The 15,023-nt window shown below is 35.8% G+C and overlaps 1 protein-coding gene across 1 annotated transcript in view; it reads left to right on the plus strand.

Moving 5' to 3' along the window:
• The window catches only part of ELAPOR2 (endosome-lysosome associated apoptosis and autophagy regulator family member 2), a 217,837-nt gene that overhangs the window by 137,452 nt on the left and 65,362 nt on the right, over nucleotides 1–15,023 (plus strand). The window contains exons 4-8 of the mRNA XM_077150709.1: nucleotides 1,769–1,916; nucleotides 4,795–4,881; nucleotides 6,720–6,825; nucleotides 7,885–8,037; nucleotides 8,620–8,708. Of these exons, the coding sequence (XP_077006824.1) occupies nucleotides 1,769–1,916; nucleotides 4,795–4,881; nucleotides 6,720–6,825; nucleotides 7,885–8,037; nucleotides 8,620–8,708 (583 nt within the window). The remainder of the gene's footprint in view (nucleotides 1–1,768; nucleotides 1,917–4,794; nucleotides 4,882–6,719; nucleotides 6,826–7,884; nucleotides 8,038–8,619; nucleotides 8,709–15,023) is intronic.

A 15,023-nucleotide genomic window follows, 5' to 3' on the forward strand; every position in this document is an offset into this window, starting at 1 on the left:
TTATTTCATGTACTGTGATTTCATTTTTAGAGTATTTTAAGAGTATCTATTTAGTTTATTTTTATAGTTTTAATTTCCTTAAAATAATTGGGATTCCCCGCCTCAGTCATTAAGTTCATTTTTATTTAATATTCTTGATTATATTTGTAAGAGCTGTTTTAAGTACTTGTAAGTTTCTATTGACTGCCTTTTTTTTCCCCTCAGAATTCCTATTCTCCCATTTCCTTGCATGTATATTGAATTTTGATTGTATCCTGGGCATTATGAGTGTTAAGATGTCTCAAATGTGGATTATATTCTCTTTATTTAAAGCATGTTGAGTTTTGTTCTTGCAGTTGGCTTATTTTCTAGAAGATCATTTTCATCTCATCGGGCCTTGTTTTTAATATTTTTTAGGGTGGATCTGTATTGGTTTTTCAACTGATTCTCAGTTATGGTCTTTATTCTAGGGGTCGACAAATGGTGCCTGTAGGCCTACCATCTCTTTCTGTAAATGAAGTTATATTGGCACACAGCTGCACCCATTCATTTACATATTGTCTTGGCTGCTTTTGAGTTAACAGTGGCAACTTAAGTAATTGCAACAGAAACCAGATGGTCACAAAACCAAGAATATTTACTCTTTGGCCCTTTAGAGCGAAGTTCGCTGACACCTGCTTTAGACCATGGTCCTTCCTCCTAAAGCATGACCATACTGGAGTCTCAAATGTCCCTTCAAGTGCACAGTCCAGCCCTATATTCAGGATCCACAGGCAAGCCCTATCCAGACTTCTGGGACTCCTGCTTTTTCTGGTTCTCTGGCCTATAAATTCCAGCCATTTCGGCTGCCCCAAATACTGATCTCTGCTCAGTGAGATCACTCTGCCCTACTTGGGCACTGTCTTTCTGTACCAAATTGGTAAATGTCCCAAGGAAGGAAGGTTAATTTGGGCTTTACTTCATGAGTTTTCCTGCTCTTAGGAATCTCATCCCTGCACTACCTGTTGTCAGTGTCAACATGTTTCATGTATTTTGCTTAGTTTAATAGATTGTTAAAGTGAAAATCCAGTACAGATACTGTGGAAGTCTTCTCTTTTATTTAGATTCCTTTCGGTTAGAGAAAAAGAGGAGTCTGCCAAAGTATCACTCTTGTTATCCAGATAAAGAGTTAAATCTGAAAAGAAGGAGGTGAAGTTTGGTTAGAAATTTTTTTTCCATAAAAGACAACATATGACTAATTTTCATTTAATTCTCAGGATATTTGCAATTATAACCTAAATTTTGTTAATTATAAGATAAACTAAATGTGATTTCTTAATTTTTAATGATAATATCCCAAACTTTTATCTCTACTATATATTATGAAAATGTAATCTGTATTTTATATAGCTTCACCTTAAATGGTTTTTCTCTAGGACTACTTAATTTCTTATAGCAAGCATCCTGCTCCCTCCTGTGTGTGTGTGTACAAATAAAACTTCAGGCTTTGCTTGAAATAATACTTCCACCTAAGATACTAGAATTAATGGTCACTTATTCATTGATCAAATTTTAGGTGAAAAATAGCAGTTTCATAGCAAACTGATCACATAATTTACCAAAATTCAAGAACTCAGATATCATAAGAAACAAAACTCTCTTCTGAAAAGGGCTGACCTTTGACTTCTGGAGCAGCTTTTGATCTTCTCTGCTGTGTTTTGCTCATGAAACTACTTTTGAATCTGGGTTGCATAGCTCTGTGAACAGAAGAGGTTTCTGAACGCTAATGCCTCTTGCTTTGCATCCACAGCTCTTCTTGGATCCCGCGTGGAAATTACATCGAGTCTAATCATGATGACTGTACAGTATCTTTGATCTATGCTGTGCACCTTAAGAAGTCGGGTTATATCTTCTTTGAGTACCAGTATGTCGACAACAACATCTTCTTTGAGTTCTTTGTAAGGCCTTTTCTATTTTGGAATTTACATTTGAAGGGATAGTCATGTAAAACTTCCCTTTATTAATGCTCCCATTCCATTTTATGTCTCATCAGTTTTTTTGCATCTATTGAAGTTTTTGAAACTTAAAGAGAACTCCAATTTTTTAAATTATATTTTGTATTCTGGTTAAAATTATTTTTTTTACCTCTGGGCTCTCACCTTGAGGAGTAACACTTGACTTGTTTTTATTTTGATCATTAGATGACACAAGAAGTTTAGTCTTCTTGTGCTGCAAATATTTTCTCCCATATGCATTTTAATTTTAATTGTGTTTATAGCTACAGATACTGTATTGTTAAAAATATGATTTCATCTATGTTAGTTTTCATTGAAAAGGATTTTTTCTCTTTGCAATTTTAAATATTTTGTTTTACTAATTAGAATTACTTACATGTATTAATGGGCAATATTTCTGAAGTAGACTATATGGCTACTTTTTGAGTCTGTGAGTTTTATATGGTCTAAATGAATAGGTAGATGTGATAATTGATACCCTGGGAAGAAATTAAATAGCATTATAAAACAATAGTCTAACATTATAGACTTTACTGCTAGAATTGTTTAACTTTCTTATATAAACTGTATCAATCTAGCAAATATTTGTTGTGTCAATGACTCAGATACTTGAAAAGAAAAGTTTCAGATTAACTTGATATACCAAAGTATGTGTTCTTCAAATAAGTGGGGAAAATATCTTATAAAATGCTTCTGTGGCCCAGATTCGGAGGGCCAATATGCTAACAATTCTAAAACACATTTATATTATTCTTGAAAAGTGGGAATTTCTAAGTTAGATGTTTACTAGCAAGAGCTATTTTCCATGAAAATATCAATCCTGGATTTGAAGTCAAGAGATTTTGGCTCTTGTCCCAACTCTGCAGTCGCTAGCTTTGTGATTTGGGGCAATTACGTTAACATTCTGGCTCTCAACATTCTCTTCAGTGAGGTAAATTGTGTGGCAAGTCTTTTTAAGGAGTATCCTAGCTCTGATAGCCTCTAAGGAGTTTAAGGTGTTAAGCAACATTCAAACAGATTTTTTTTTTTTCAACTACAATTTATTTGCAAAACACTTCTCAGAGTGAATGATTCCTGTTTCATGAGATGTTTTTTTTTGTCAATATTGCTAAATTTAAAATAAAGTTCAGAGGTGATGCAGTTTTCTAACTGTTGGAGTAAGCATTTAGATTTGTATTGCCTAATAAGTCCTTTGAAGTCTGTTCTTAAAAGGTTCTCTGAAAGCATGAATTTCCTTGCTTCCTTTCAGGGATGCCTTTGTTCTTCCAGTTATAGTCTGAGAAGGGATGTCAAGTTCCTTTGCCTCTATTTTCCTCCTTTTATTGATATTTCAGCTCTGCCTGCAATTTATAGACTATGAGGGTCATAAATTCACAGCCATCATGCTTATGGAAAGGAAATGTCTCAAGACAGTGTAAAATGCTAGTTGTACTCTAAGAGTTACATAGGTAGATATTACATACTATAGAGCAATAAAATATTTAATTTTAGATCCATATGGGAGAGTCATCTCTCCCTTCTTTTTATCTTACGATGAAACTGAAACTTAGAGAGGATAAGCGATTGGGCCAAGGTTATTCCTTTACCAGTTTACTTTTAGAATGAATAACAAAACTTATGTCTCTAAAATGCCAGAAGAATGCCACTATACTATATGATGTCTACTTTCAGATGAAAAAAGTGTAGTTTATCCAAACATTGACCATCAAAGCTACACTCAGATCCGTATTTGCTTTCAAGTGTGTTAATACTTGCTTTAAAATGGCCATTATGCTTGTAATATAAATATGACACTTAAATGTAATAAAAGTAAATGTCTTCAGTAGCTATTATACTCTGGTGTTTGGATGGCAAAATTATCTATTTTCTAGTTAGTAAGCATTTAGAAAATATCTCTTATAGAGAATGATTTTGTGTTGTTTTTGAATTGATTGGGAGGATAAGTGACCTGGCGAACTGACGTAGAGAAGAAAGAAGTAGCCATTTGGCTGAAGTGTTAGCGTTGAGATTTTATTTTAACCTTGCTCTGCTGCTGACTACTGTGTAATACTGGAAAGATGGTCTAACATCTTAATATTTCTGTATTTGTAGACCTGACAAGGTAATGCTCCCAACTCATAGGCATGTGGGAGAATTGTCAGGGGAACATAATGTGTTTGGCGCTAAATATATTAGCTGTAGGTCTTTAAATTGGCAAGGATTAATGTTTACCCCAAATAATAACTGGGGTACTTGCCATAGCCACTTGCTTGAATACTTGGATTAAGTCCTGGGAAATTAAAAACAAAGCAAACTTTATTCATTAATTTAACATTTTTACTGCCCAATATAATTAAAAAAAAACCTTTATTTTTAGTCTATAAAATAGTATTAGTCTTGTATGATGAATGCCTACATTTTGGTAGGCTGGGTAGATTTTTTTGTTATGACTTTTACCTCCTTTATGTTGTCAGTGTTAACTCTGCTCCCTCCTCCCTGCCTTCCTCCGTGTGCGTGGATATGTGTGCGTCTCTCTCTTTCTCCCTTTCCCTCCCCCCCCATCTCTTTCTCTTTCCCCTTCCCCTCCCTCCCTCCCCTTCTCAGTGAGCTAGGATTTTTGTTTCAATAATGAGAACGTATTACTTGGGACCACTCAGTCGCTCATCTGCAGTGGTTAATTAGGCGCCAGCGGTCTTGGTGTGTTTACTTGCTGAGAATTGCTCGTGGCCATTGTTTAGGATATAGTGAAAGAAATTCTTGCAGCCTGTCCTATTCTGGGTACAGAATTTAATTAAAGCCATTATTCTAGAAGCTTTGCTGAGCCCTTGTGTTTAATCCACAGATTCAAAATGACCAGTGCCAGGAGATGGACACCACCACGGACAAGTGGGTAAAACTCACAGACAATGGAGAATGGGGCTCTCACTCTGTAAGTCTTTGTTCTTCCTTCTCTCCCGTCAACGTGCTCTTCTCCTTCCTTCTCTTCTCCTTTTTTGAAAAGCTTATTTTAAGAAAAAAATAGTTAAAGTTGGCTATTAATTAAGACGATTTCCAGTTAGAGGAGAAATTGTCCCCGATTTCATGGACTCAGGTTCTTTCTTGATATTGTTTTCCTACCTTTCTCCTTTTCTTAAGATTTTTTTTCCAGTCCCTTTCCCTTCATATCCCAAGTTTCCTCCCTTTCAAAGTGGCATTAGTGAGAAATAAGCTATTCAAAGCTGATCTGCAAAACCTCCGAGTATGTAAATTTACAGATATTGCCCACCAAATGTGATGTGTATTGGCATTGGAAGGATCCTTGAGCTCCTTTCACCCAGTGCTCTCTGCAGTCTCCCCAAGTGATTTTTCAAGCTTATCTTTTGGTAACTGTGCTTGTCTCCACTGTTGGACAGCTCTGACTGTCACAAGATTTAACCGTGCTTGGGCCTAAGCCTGCTTCCTATGTACTAGCCACCCATTGGTGTTACTCTCTGGTCGCATTAAGTGAAGTGGCTACCTACTTCCACAGGATAGCTCTTTAAGTGCTTGAAGGTAGTTATCAGATAATATTATTTAGTGAATTCTGCTATTATTTGATGCCCTGTCTCTTAGGAGTGAGACCTGGATTTAAATTCTAGCTCTGGATTATAGTAGTTGTGTTTCTTTAGGCGAGTTACTTAATCATTTTGAATCTGATTTTTATTTGAGAAAAGGGAAAAATCTTATAGGATTGCTGTGAGGATTAAGTGAGATGATGTATGTTAAGGGCTTAGTGAGTTGTCTCCATTTGTTCTCTGTTTAAGTAAGGGTCCATCCTTGCGTTTGTGGTTGCAGAAGGTGACCTGCTCCTTGGGTGATTAGTACAATGTTTTTTTTTAGGGTGTGTTTTGATATGACTGCCTGAAAGTCTTATTAGAATCACTTAAGATCCATTCACCTAAATACCATATCAGTTAGGCTTTGAGTGTACAGGTAAACACTTGGCGACAAATATGCCAAAAAAACATTACAAACACTTAATACTAGGGGAGTGTCCTCAATGCACTACTTCTCTGAATCTCTGGGAACAGTGAAATGGTTGAGTACATTTTAATTTTATACAAATTGACAAGCCAGAGACTTCATAAAAGAATAAGGATGGCAGATGAGAAAGAAAGAACCGCTTAAAATTCATTATCTTGCCTGAATAAGCATGAAATTTATCAGAAAATCAGCTTGATTTGTATTAGAAAAGAGTTCTGGTGACAAAGAAAGAACATGTCAGACATGGTATCATTTGCGTTCTGGAGTCAGAGAGCTAAATCAGGTCATTCTATAAGAATGCTCCTCTTGTTGCTTTGGCAGTACTCTTCAATAATTTTAAAAAGAATCCAACTCATTTTGTTGCCTTTTTTGTCTCCAGAGCTCAAAGATCTAGTTATTAATAGTGGTAGCTCGTGTATATGAAAGTTGCCTGAATGACTTCTACCCTCTAAAATGATCCCTTTATAAATATAAAGTGAAACAATTCATACAGATTCTTTGAAAATCATATCTTTTTAATTTGGATTTGAAGTAAATTTTCTCCTTCTGCATTAAAATTCTATAGTATTTTATTTTGTTTGGCAAACTGAAAATGTGAAAATCTGAACTTCAGTAGAGCTTACATCTGAATTAACTTAAATTTGTTAATTTAATTTAATTTATATTTCATTATAATGCTTTGAAGAAGTATGCAAGGAAGTAGCTTTTGGATATAGTTGGAAGTATGGTTTATCTGACCTAAATGTCTTGTGTTTCTTTTTATAGGTAATGCTGAAATCAGGCACAAACATACTATACTGGAGAACTACAGGCATCCTTATGGGAACTAAGGTGGTCAAGCCTGTGTTGGTAAAAAATATCACAATTGAAGGTATTTCACGACATCTACTTTCAGTAGTCACCTATCACGTTTTATAGTCAATTAAAATATTTAATAAAATGTTGATTTGCCTACCTCAATGCTTTATAGGCAGGGATAGAGAATTAATGTTAGGCATCAGAAACGTCTAAAGAGCTTGGTTTTATTTCAGGAAAGTTGACTGTTTTTGTACCTTTGTACTGAATTATTTAATCTGCTTGAAAAAGTAAACGTGATGACTTAAGGTGTCTTTAAATAGCATTGAAGATTATGTATTAGTAAGAGACTCGTATGCATTCGAGCAATGGCAGACATTAGGTTTGCCTGAGGAACCAATGATCTGATCACTGGTATACTCATAAAAGGAACTTTGAAAATAACTATTTTGAGCTGATGCCATCTCATGAATGTGTTGTGCTCTCTGGTCCAGCTGGGCCTTTCCTGACCCAGGAGAGTGAAGATAAACCCTGGTGTTGTTCATACTCAATTAGAATTATTTTTAATTAGAGCAGTGATTCTCCTTTATTAAAGTTTGGTTTATATTTTAATATATTCTAAGTGTGCATGTTTCTGTGACACTAACTCATTAGTTAGAGCACTTCTTCTGGGAAAGAGGAATTACAAACCAGAAGAAAAGTCAAGCCATCCATCCCTGGGGTCTGTTAGCTCTTGTATGTGACTTAATGAGCAAACAGTGGAAAAACACAGGGACCAGTAGCCACAAAGATCAGAGACTAGTTGGCTTTTAGTTGGCTTATAGCATTGGAGGGGATGTTAGAGTTTATCCCACTTTTTATTTGTGAAGTAGTCTTCTGAGGGTCACAGCCCTCAGTTCTTACATTCATTTACCTCTATCAAATCTCAGTCTCCTAAATGTTTGCTCCACTTGTGTTTTATTCAGTATCTATCCCAGGTACTTGAACCCAGTAAATGTATTCCCAGCATTGAATTAATAAGCAAGATAATGGATTTGGTTTTGACTTAGGGTTATTATTTCCTTCTCACTTGTGGGTAGAAGTTAGTGCTGAATTGTTTGCCGGTGTTGGGACTCTGTTTTTCCTTACTGCACAGGGGTGGCATACACATCAGAATGCTTTCCATGCAAGCCAGGGACATTCAGCAGTAAACCAGGTTCTTTCAACTGCCAAGTGTGCCCCAGAAACACCTATTCTGAAAAAGGAGCCAAAGAATGCATAAAGTGTAACGAGGACTCCCAGTTTTCAGGTAGGACTCATCTTTGACAATTTAGATTTTGTCATTCTCTTTCTTAATTTGTGTTTGTACAGTGTACATTCATACACCAGAAATCACACATTAAGTGTGATGGTGAACTGTGGGTTAGGTACCAAAATACTGTATCAGTATTGAATGGGTAAAATTTATGACTTCCTGTTGTCTCATTCTGCCTGAATTTTTTCAGTCATATCTCATAGGTAACTGGTACGAATATGTTTATACTAATTAAAAATTCCTATTGTACATTTATATGATTAGTTGGCATAGAAAAGTGCTTGGGAACTTTGAATTTGTTCAGATTTCCAATGTTCATTGGTAATGAAAGAAATATAATGTCTTCTTTGGAAAGCTGTGACATACTCCATGTGTATCATGGAAAAATTTATTGCTCTAGGGAAAATAAAAATGTAGGCTTTTATTTTCTTTAGGTCTAGCCAGTTCTCCCTAAATTCCTCTGGTAAGGTTATTTTTTTTCTTTTTCGGTTGTTTCCTTTTTTTGTTTTGCTTTTTGCTTTTTCATGGATTTGGAACAAAATCGACCCTTTACTGAAACACCTTTTTATGTTGCAGAAGAAGGTTCCAGCGAATGTGTGGAACGCCCTCCCTGCACCACGAAAGACTATTTCCAGATCCATACTCCATGTGATGAAGAAGGAAAGGTAGAGGCAGGGAGTGTTCGGTCAACGCTGTTCCAGATTTATCCAACCCTCCTCCCAGTTTGTTGGGATTATTCTAATTATTCATGAGCGTTAAATTAGCTGATTTATAGCACATATGTAAGGTAGTACTCAGGAAATTAAACAGTTTAGGTTCTGAAGCCTGCCTGCCTGGCTTTGAGTCTCAGCTCTATTGCTTGGTAGTGCTGAGTGTCTCTGAGCTTCTGTATTGTCATCTGTAAAATGGGAGATAATAATATCAGTGCCTATTTCATAAGGCTGCTGTGAGAATACATGAGATTTCAGTGGAAGGTTCCCAGCACAGTGCTGGGTACATGGTGAGTGCTCAATAAAATACTGCTCTTTTTTTTTTAACAGGTATGTATATATTTAAAAGTAATGATATTAGAAACAGCCTTAAAGTGTGTACCATGACTCACAGGATTAAAATATCATATAATTTCTCTTTAATTATTTGGTTACTCAGTGGCTTTAGTCAATAAAAGCTGAACAGTCATAGGCTAATTTAGTCATGTCAGATTATTGTCATTGCATTTAGAAAATTCAAAGTAGTTACTGTATAAATGGCACTTAGCCATTAGGGGAAAATGGATGCATATACTCTACAATGGATCTGCTATTCTCTTAATTAAAGATTCAGCATATACTCGCCTGTGTTTATGAGGAGAAATACATCAGAGTGGCTGCTATGCTGTATTCCTCATGTTTATTTATATCTCTGAAGTAGTGACATCGATTCTCTTGACCTTGGACAATAAATATAAATGACAGTAAATTTATTGCTTCCTTTTCTTATTTTACTATCCCGAGGTTCTCATCTATACTTTTTATACTTAAATAATTATTCTTACCCTTACGCTCTTAATTATTATTAATATTATTATTTTTTGTCTTTGCAGTTTAAGTTCAACCTTAATAACAATAGGGATAGCATAAAAAAGGTAAAATTTCAAGGTACAATGTCACCTTTAAAATTTTTCTTAATGTAGAATCATAAAAAAAAACATCAAAGAAGTGCATTCTAGATATAGTCAATACTGAAGCAGATTCACAGATAATAGTTTTGGGGATTCTTGATACAGTAGGCTCAAAGGATGGAGACGTGGTGAGATAGTTTGGGAACTGAACTCCATTACTGTTGTGCTGATACCACATCCTAGGACCATGTGTCCCACCTGCCTGGGATAAAGTAAGATTGCTTTCCCTCCAGCCAAGTTATGACAGTGCTTCTGCCCTGGATGTTCCCTTTGCTCTGAGGACAAAGGTGGTGCATCAACTGAGAAAGCATTTCATATTATGTGATATTTCATACTCTTGAAAAAGATTAAAGGGAAAAATGCTAGAATGCAGCAAGGATGGTTAAATAGTGTAATCTTGATTGAACACATTTTCGAAAAAAGACAAGAGAAAATCTCTCCATGGTTTTATTGAAATCTAAAGTAACTGAAACTGAGGATGGGACAGAAGTCAGGGTTCCTCACTATCTCGTTGTTTCCAGGACCTAAAGCATGAGCTAGGGTGGGCAATCCACAGGAGGGACGTGGGGAGGGGTCACCCGATTGCTTGGCTGCTGTGAACCTCCATGTAAGTACAGGTACACCCCACAAATGCCTGACGGAATAGAGCACCTCAAAAGAACAAAAGATCATGAAATGTAGTGAAGATAGCAGACAAGCTGCTTCTGCAGTCAGCTCGCCATTGTTACACAGCTACAGCAGACTGTCTCAGGAAAGACAGAGGAATCTGCACATTGAAGGAAGAGTTACAGCTGGAAAGAGGTATGCAGACTTCCACCGCCACTTCGGTGAGAAGCTTGTGGAAGCAGCTAGATAAGAGAGAGGATCATTTAGAGGAGCCCATCAGTTCTTAAAATTAGGAGATAAAAAAAAAGGTCCAAGCAAAGGTCAGAACTATCTTTTTCCCCCTTATTTTATTTATTTATTTGTTTATTTAGAATCTGCAGATTTAGTTGAGATATATTCATATAACATATATTGTATCCAGAAGAAACAATGTCTCACAGTGTTCTCAAATAGTTGTATAATCATTATCACTCTCAATTTTAGACAGTTTTCATTGATCCATTGAGAAAAATAACAGACAGACACAGTGACATTAAAGAGAAAACCCAAAGCACCCTGCAACACTTATCCCCTCAATTATTTACCCCTAGTATTGGTGTGGGACTAGTGAGTTATTCCTGTTAAATATAGACCATAGCTTGTGATAGGCAGTTTTTTCCCATATTCCACTCTATTATTAACTCTTTATACAAGTGTCATACCTTTGAAGTTATTCTTTCAAAAACGTATTTATATTTGTAGTGCTAATTGGTGACATGCATGACTTCAACCAATCCCTTTCAGTCATATTCACCTTCAATACAACACTATTACTTATAATCCCACAATCATCTTTATCCATTCCCGTACATTACAGTTCAACTTTGTTAACAAGTCTGTACATATTAGGTAACGACTCACCCTCCTCTAGTTCTGTCTATCTCTAGGTCCCTTATATTCCACATTTTAAGACCTTAAGTTTACATTTTTATGGTGTTCATATTAGTGAAGTCGAATTATATCTATCATTTTTTGTCTGGCTTATTTCACTAAGCATTGTATCCTCAAGGTTCATCCATGTTGTTACGTGCTTCAGAATCTCATTCCTTCTTACTGCCACATAATATTCCATCATATATATATATATATATATATGGATATGCTACATTTTATTTATCCACTCATCTGTTGATAACACTTGGGTTGTTTCTGTCTTTTGGCAGTTGTGAATAATGCCGCTGTGAACATCAGTGTGTAAATATCTATTTGTGCCACTACTTTCATATCTTTTGAGTAAATACTGAGTAGCAGAATTGTGTTGTAGGGCAACTCAATATTTGGTTTTCTGAGAAACCACCAAACTGTCTTCCACAGTGGCTGTACCATTATATATTCCCATTATATATTCCCACCAGCAGTGAATAAGTTTTCCCATTTCTGCATATCCTCTCCAACATTTGTAGTTTCCTATTTGTTTAATGGCAGCCATTCTTATAGGTGTGAGGTGGTATGTCGTTGTGGTTTGGGTTTGCACTTCCCTAACAGCTAATGAAGTTGAACATCTTTTTCCTGTGCTTTTTAGCCATTTGTATTTTCCTTTCAGAAAAATGTCTGCTTATCTCTTTTGTCCATTTTATAATTGTGTTGCTTGTTCTTTTGTTGAATTGCAGGATTTATGTATGTATGCTGAGTTTAAAACCCTTAACAGAAACCATAGGTTTCCGAATATTTTCTCCCATTGGGTTAGCTGCTTCTTCATCTTTTTGACAAAGTCCTTTGATGCACAGAAGCATTTGATTTTGAGGAGATCCCACTTATCTGTGTTTTCTTTGTTGCTTGTGCTATGGGTATAAGGTCTGGGAAGCTACCTCCTATTACTAGATCTTGAATATGTTTCCCTATATTTTCTTCTAGGAGTTTTATGATACTGGCCCTTATATTTACGCCTTTGATCTGCTTTGAGTTAATTTTTGTATAGAGTATGAGGTAGGGCTTGTCTTTCATTCTTTTGGATATGAATATCCAGTTCTTCCAGACCCACTTATTGAAGAGACTATTCTGTTCCAGTTCAGTGGCTTTGGGAGCCTTGTAGAAAATCAATTGACCATGGATCTGAGGGTATGTTTTTGAACTCTCAATTCAATTTCATGGATTGATTTGTCTGTTTTTGTACCAATAGCATGCTGTTTTGACCACTGGGCTTTATAATACACTATGAAGTCAGTAAGTGTAAGTCCTCCTGCTTTGTTGTTCTTTTTAAGGATGCTTTTGGCAATTCAAGGCCCCTTTTCTTTCCAAACAAATGTGACAACTAGTTTTTCAAAGTCTGTAAAGTAGGTTGTTGTAATTTTGATTGGTATTGAACTGAATCTGTAGATCGATTTGGGTAGAATTGACTTCTTAATGACATTTAGCCTTCTTATCCATGAACATGGTATATCTTTCCATCTATATTGGTTTTCTTTTATTTCTTTCAGCAAAGTTTTCTAATTTTCTGTATAGAGGTCTTTACATCCCTGGTTAAATTTATTCCTAGATACTTGATTCCTTTAGTTACTATTGTGAGTAGAATTTATTTTCTTAATTGCCTCCTCAGGTCATTACTCATGTATGGAAACATTAATTTTTGCACATTTATCTTGTATCCCACCACTATGCTGAATTTGTTTATGCCTCAAGTAGCTTTGTTATAGATTTCTCAGGATTTTACAAATATAGGATCATGTCATCTTCAAATAGTCAAAGTTTAACTTCTTTATGATTTAGGTGGCTTTTATTTCTTTTTCTTGCTTAATTGCTCTAACTAGAACTTCTAACACAATGTTGAATAATAGTGGTGACAGTAGACAACCTTGTCTCATTCCTGATCTTAGGGGGAAGGCTTTCAGTTTCTCACTCTCACTGAGTATGATGATGGCTGTGAGTTTTTCATAGGTGCCCTTTGTCATACTGAAGAAGTTTCCCTCAATTCCTACCTTTTGAAGTGTTTTTATCTGAAAAGGATGCTGAATTTTGTGGAATGTTTTTTCAGCATCAACCATGATGATTGTGTAATTTTTCCCTTTTGATTTGTTAATGTGTTTTATTACACTGATTGATTTTCTTATTTGAACCACCCTTACAGGCCTGGAATGAGCCCACTTGGTTGTGAAGTATAATTCTTTTAATGTGCCATTGGATTCGATTAGCAGATATTTTGTTGAAAATTTTTGCATCTGTATTCATTAGGGAGATTGGCCTGTAGTTTTCCTTTGTTGTAGTATCTTTATCTGGTATTAGTATTAGGGTGATGTTAGTTTCGTAAAATGAGTTAGGCAGTGTTCCCTTTTCTTCAATTTTTTGGAAGAGTTTGAGCAGGAATGGCATTAGTTCTTTTTGGAATGTTTGGTAAAATTTCCCTGTGACGCCATCTGGCCCTGGATTTTCTTTGTAGGAAGGTTTTTGATGACTGATTGAATCTCTTTTCTTGTGATTGGTTTGTTGAGGTCTTCTGTTTCTTCTTGAATCAGTATAAGTTGTTCACGTGTGTCCAGGAAATTATATAATTACTCTAAATTGTCTAGTTTACTGGTATACAGTTGTTCATAGTATCCTCTTATAATTTTTGTTTTTTGTTTCTTTGGAATCCATGGTAATGGTCCCCCTCTGATTTCTGAGTTTGTTTATTTTGGATCTTTTCTTTTTTTCTTTGTCATTCTAGCTAAGAATTGTGAATCTTGTTGATCAAAGAACCAGCTTTTGGTTTTATTGATGCTCTCTATTGTTTTTGTTGTTGTTGTTGTTGTTGTTCTCCAATTCATTTATTTCTGTTTTAATTTTTGTTATTTCATTTCTTCTCCTTGCTTTAGGGTTACTGTGCTGTTCTTTCTCTAGCTTCTTCAGTTGGGCAGTTTGGTCTTTAGTTTTAGTTCTTTCTTCCTGTAGTAGTTAGTTCAGGTGTCAGCTTGGCCAGGTGATGGTGCCTAGTTGTTCTGTTGCTGTGAACTTAAATCATTAGCATGTGAAATTCTTCTATGGCTGATTACATTTGTGGTCAGCTCAGGGGAGTGCCTACTGCAATGAGTGAGACTTAAAAGAAGTCAGAAGAGAGAAGCAGCTCAGCTCAGCTCAGCGCAGCTCAGCATAGCCCACCACAACTCAGTTCAGAGCTGACATAGTCCCAGATATTTGGAGATGCAGAGGAAATGCCCTGGAGAAAGCTGGTTTGAACCCAGAAGCTGGGAGAGAGGATGAGCAGATGTGGCCATATGACATTTGACAGAGAAATGCAGATGAAAATTAGCTGCCTTTCTTCTGAGGGGCTGTAAATTTGTAACTAAATAAATCCCTGTCATGAAAGTGAATCCATCTCTGGTATATTGCATTCTGGCAGCTTTAGTAAACTAAAACACTTCTTTTTTAATGTATGCGTTTAGAGCTATAAATTTCCCTCTAGCATAGCCTTCATTGCATCCGAATGGTTTTGGGTATGTTGTATTTTTGTTTTCATTCATCTCCAAATATTTACCATATTCTCTTGTGATTTCTTCTTTTATCCACTGATTGTTTAAGAGTGTGTTGTTTCACTTCCATATATTTGTGAAAGTTCTGTTTTTTTTTGGTGGTTATTGGTTTCCAGCTTCTTCTGCTATGTTCAGAGAAAGTGCTTTGAATAATTTTAATATTTTAAAATTTATTGAGGCCTGTTTTGTCCCCCAGCATATGATCTATCTTGTAGAATGTTCCATGAGCACAA

This window comes from Tamandua tetradactyla, chromosome 1 (assembly GCF_023851605.1).
Source record: "Tamandua tetradactyla isolate mTamTet1 chromosome 1, mTamTet1.pri, whole genome shotgun sequence".
In the NCBI taxonomy this organism is placed as follows: Eukaryota; Metazoa; Chordata; class Mammalia; order Pilosa; family Myrmecophagidae; genus Tamandua; species Tamandua tetradactyla.